The 5,224-nt window shown below is 53.9% G+C and overlaps 1 protein-coding gene across 1 annotated transcript; it reads left to right on the forward strand.

Moving 5' to 3' along the window:
* Positions 1-207: 207 nt before the first annotated feature.
* Positions 208-1,026, forward strand: LOC120846251 (the record flags this gene model as incomplete). Its single annotated transcript, XM_040217951.2, has 1 exon — positions 208-1,026. A coding segment is annotated over one exon (819 nt), but the record flags the coding sequence as incomplete, so codon positions are not given.
* Between the last annotated feature and the right edge of the window lie 4,198 nt (positions 1,027-5,224).

The raw sequence follows: 5,224 nt of genomic DNA on the forward strand, positions 1-5,224 counted from the left end.
ACAGTCTCTCCCGCGCAACCAGGGTTGCTTGCGGCGCTCGTTGGCATGGGGGCCGTTGAGGTGGCCGGGGGCTCGCAGAAGGGTTTCACTGGACCAAAAGGGCCCTCACGGTAACCTCCGTTAGCGACGTCAATCACCATCCCCGTTCGAGCAAGGAAGTCTCGCCCCAGAATCACCGGTACAGACAGGCCGGGGAGGTGGACGAAACGGTGGCGTCTCACTCGTTGGTCCCATCGCACGATCAGCCTTACGGCGCCGCTCGATTGGGCGGTGCCGCCTGCGGCCAGTCGAAAGGACGTGTTGCATTCCCTTAGCCGCACGGAGTGCGCCTGCAGGTGTGCCAGTACGTCTTCGCCGAACAACGATGCGCTCGCCCCCGAGTCGAGGAGAGCTGCAAACGTCCGGCCGGCGATGGTGAGAGCCATGAACGGGGCAGGCGCATTGGGCGAACAGTCCACCCGATACGCGGACGGAGCGAGGGCGATCAAGGGGGCCCCCGCGTTCCGTCGCGCCGCCGGCCTCGTCAGCGGCGGCCGGATCCGTTTCCCGAAGCTTGTTGAGGCGCGGGCCGCTGGTCGGTACATTCTCGGGCAAAATGGCCGGGACGACCGCAGCGGTAACACTGGATGTTCCAACCGCGGGACGGGTTCCGTCGCAAGTTCCTTGGCGGGTTGGGGCGCTCATTCTGGGCATCAAGGTGCCCGGTCTGCGCCCATCTGCGCGGCCTCGGGTCCGCGGGGCGGTCCCGATAACGCTGGTTCGCCTGCGCCTCTGTGGAGCATCTTCGCAAGCCAAAGGTGTAGGGGTCGAGAGCACGGTTGGAGATGTCCCTCGTGTCCGTTCCCCGCGGGTCGGCATAGGCCGCGCACACCTCGGGCCGGCGAGAGCGAGATCCGCTGTTTCCATTCCACGCGCAGCGCGGCTCTAGGGACTCCGACGGCGGGGGCGGAGGCCGATAGGCGCGAGCTGCGAGGATATCGCCCTGGACGCGGCGGGCTTCGGCGGCAAGCTCGTCCAGAGAGCTGAACCTGCCGCCTCGTAAGTAGGCGGCGAACGTCGGGTGCGCCTGCCTGATTACCCGCTCCACTCTCTCGGCGTTCGGGGCGGCAGGGTCAGCTATTAGAAATAGCTCCTGCATTGCCCTGACATACTCGAGAAGCGATTCGTCCGGGTGCTGGGTCCGTCGCTCCAACTCTCGTCGCATCCTCCGCTCATAATCCGCGGGGAGGAATTCCTGGCGAAAAGACACCCGGAACTCGTAGAGAGTGAGCGCATGCTGGCCGGCAAGGCGAAACCAGCGGGCTGCCTGATCGGTGAGAGCGACCGGCAGAATGCGGCCCAGAATTTCCTGGTCAGACATCCCCATGGCCTGCTGGTAGTGAAGCAGATCCTCCAGGAAGTCCGTTGCGCTGACCGCGTCGTCGTACCCCTTATACTTGGGTATGGGGATTCGGACCGGTGTTCGCGCGGCTCGCGGTCCTGACAAAACGGACTGCATGGCTCCGGACAGGCTCTCAATGATTCGTGATGCATCTTGCAAAATCGCGTCATGAGAGCTCTGCTGTCCATTTCCCGAGCAGACTGGTGTGGGCACGTGCAGCGCTGGGGACTCGTCTCGCAAAAGGGAGACTCCCGAAACGCCGTTCGGCAAGCGATCGGCTCCGTCTGGGGGCAAGTCAATGAGATTGCCGACCGCGGTGGCCCCAACAGAAGCTGCGTCGACATCGCGCGCGAGAAGGCTCCCCCTCGAGGGGGGGAGGAGGCCATCGCGAGGAGTGCCGAGCCTTTCTGTCGCCGTGTCAGGCCGGGGGAGTAAATGAGCGGCGTGACCGTAGGGCGGTCCGCTCAACTCGCCTGTGGGGTCTCTCTGAGGCGGGTGATGCACGTCGATAAACGGCCAGGCGGGTGGGCTCTCTCGCAAAGGGGAGGCCAACGTAGCGCGATCGTGCAGGAGACCGGCTCGTACGGACACCGAGTCTCGCTGGGGCACTGGGGCAGCGCTGCGACCACCGAGTGATCCGCTCACGTCACCGGCGGCGTATCCCTCAGGTGGGGGAACTGTGCCGGGCATCGGCTCCGCCTGAATAGGTCCTCTCGAGGGAGATGTTGTCAGGGGGCCTTCGGCTGAGGCGGGAACTTCTGGATAGAGTCCGCTAGCCGAGATCGGCGAAAGCCGCTGGCCTCCGAGGGGAACAGTGGCCTGGGTGATGCGTGGTGAGCGCGGGGCAGGAAGAGGCTGCCCTCGCGTAGCCACATCAGCCAACGTGTTTAGAGGACCGAAGTCGGGTCGTCCCGTTGACATGGCGTGACAAGACAGGAGCGGCCGATACGTCTATGCTAAACCACGACAGCAATTGGTGTCGTGGCCCCACGTTGGGCGCCAAAATGTGGAGGTCTCAAAGGGGTAGCGCCTTCCGGCAGGGAGGCCGACCGCTCAACCTACCACCCCGCAGCGTATCATGCTAAGCGCTGCGGCGGGTTCGACTGTCGGCTACAACCGTTAGCCGGGACTCTCAAAAGGGAGCACACGGACACGCCGAAGGCAAGGGATAATCGGGTGTTTATTTTACGTGTTAAACATATAAAGATAAGAAAACACGCTAAGGGCGACAAGGAAGGAACAGACCTTACCTTGTCGTGCCTTCCCGAGAGCGGGCTCGGAGGTGGGCCGTCAGGGAGGGTCGGGCCACACGTCCGAACAGTTCGATGTCCCCGCGAGCAGTCCCCTCGAGCCGGGGTACAAGGCCCCCCTTCTCTCTTTCTCCCTCTCCGCTGGCGGCCTCAGCCTCGGACCCAAGAAGGTCCAACCGCCAGGGGGACGTTTCGCGTGTCCCCGCAAGGTGGGGGGGCACGGGGGATGGAGGCATGCGAAGCGAGGGTAAGCAGCCAAGATGGCTGCTCCTCCGAGGCACGAGACGGGGCGCTCCGGCTGACGGTTGGACAGCTCGGAGCGCTGTTCCCGCGGCCATAGGGCCTAATCAGGGAAGTGGAGCGGGCGGCTCCCACAAGCTCCATCCTGCTGTTTCGCCGACATCGACGCCTGCGACGCTAGTCTTTCTCTATTTTGTTTTGGGCACAAGTTTGCCCCATTTAACGTTTAGTTTCTCCAGTTATTTGCCGCCTCATCATTTTTCATTCGTGACAATATCCTGCTCCTTATAATATGACTGCATAAAATAACCGTACGATGTTCTTTTTTTTTTTTGCCGTTTTGTGTTGTTGCGTGCTAATAAACCATTATGGTAAACCAGATTTGCGCAGCTGTATATTTTTCGTTGTCAATGACGTCGATTCAAATTAAGCAATGCGGAAGTATCTTCAAAAGTAAATAATTGCATTTCTAAGTATTTGTACTCTACTCAAGATACTTTACAGTGAAAGTAATTTGAGTAGTACTTTAGATACTTTATGAAGCAGGTATTTGGTAACTTATCTTAAATACTTTTATTGAGTATTTTGTCCAACACTGCTCGCACATCGATATCTCAAACGGATGGCCGTACTTTTGGAAAAGAAGAGCGCGATCAAGCGAGGTCTTTCACGTCATTGTCCTCCGGGAGAATTTGAGAATGACGGGAAGCGGCCTCGGTTCTCTCCTCCTAGCTTCAGTTCACCAGCTCGACGGGACGTAGCGAGGAGGAGAGGGAATGGGAATCGTGACGCCGCATGCCTCGTTGGCCGTATTCAATCGCGCACTTATTTTCCAAAATACGACTATCCGTTCGAGATATCATTGTATGAGTGATGTTTTTGGGTTTTACAGCGTCCCGCCTATCCGTCCAGCCTTGTTTTGTGAGCTCGAAATTTCGGTTCAGTATCCCTTTAATCCTAGACTGGGGCAGAACGAGGACGATTTTTTTTAGTGGAAGAAAAAGCAACAGGGAAGGACAACGTCTGTCCCTCTTACATGGCCGATCGCAACCCCAGGTTTTCTTTTTTGATTTTGCTCCGTGAGCAAATTTTGAAATTTGGAAATGAGGAACCATACTCGAAAATTAATCTAGTGACTAACTCTAGTGATATCGTATTGGATAGTGAATGTGCGAATATTTTAAATAGTGTGCTTTCTGATGCTTTCTTCGTTTCAGAACCCATTAGTGGAATTCCTCCTGTTACAAAAATTATTTTCTAACGCATTCAATCGTTATAGACTTTCAAGGTGTTATCAGCATTATAGAATCATTATAGAATCCCTCAAAATATCTTCATCGTGTGGCATAGATGATATCAATAGGAAACTTCTCACTAACAATGAAGTTTCATACAGTCTTTACCTCACAAAAAAATTTCAGCCATCCCTGGACACAGGGTTGATACCCTCTGACTGGAAAATGGTAAGGTCATTCTGATCCAGAAATCCGGAAGTAAGACATCTCCACTAAATTATCGATCAATATCACTCACCTGCATCTCATGCAAGATCCTCGAGCACGTCATCTACAAGCACCTGATTAATTTCCTAGATTCTTTCAATTTCTTAACAAATGCGCAGCATATCTTCCGGAAACAAATTTCTTGTGAGACCCGACTAATTATTTTAACTAACGACTTGTTAAAAAGTCTTGACACCGGCTTTCCTATACTGACGCTGTTTGTCTTGATTTCGCCAAATCTTTTAATAAAGTTCCATACAATCACCTTCTTTTAAAAAATTCGTCACTAAAACAAGATCCTTATGTTTTTAGGTGGATTGAATCCTTCCTTAGTCTCCCGTTTCTTCCGGTGTTCCACAGGGAACTGTACTTGGGCCTTTATTGATCTCCCTCTTCACTTATTTGTCCTCTCTTCGTCTTTTCGCTGATGACTGTGGTGTTTATAGACTAATAAAAACTTTAGACGACCATTTTGTACTTCAGAAGGACATTAACAAAGTTACTGATTGGTGCCGCACATGGCAGATGTGTCTAAACATTAGCAAATGCATGCACCTCTTCTTCACAGGTTCTTCCTCTCAACCCTTAAACTCATTAACACTCAACGGCGCTACCATTCAGACTTCTACACAGTACAATTATCTTGGTGTTAATTTAAGTTACTTAGTATTGGTGGTTTACTGGCGCAAAAGCGACGAAGGCCATACTGCGCCAAACAGATGTAATAATGTTGCTCAGAGTAATAGTCTTGGAAGGCTCACTGTGAAATCAGCTTTGCAACAAAAGTTTTGTTAGTGATGGAAGATGAAAAAAGGAATATAGAAGCTAAAATCGACGTAAAAAAACACTTT

The sequence above is a fragment of the Ixodes scapularis genome, unplaced genomic scaffold, assembly GCF_016920785.2.
Source record: "Ixodes scapularis isolate PalLabHiFi unplaced genomic scaffold, ASM1692078v2 PGA_scaffold0__279_contigs__length_252992795, whole genome shotgun sequence".
NCBI lineage: Eukaryota > Metazoa > Arthropoda > Arachnida > Ixodida > Ixodidae > Ixodes > Ixodes scapularis.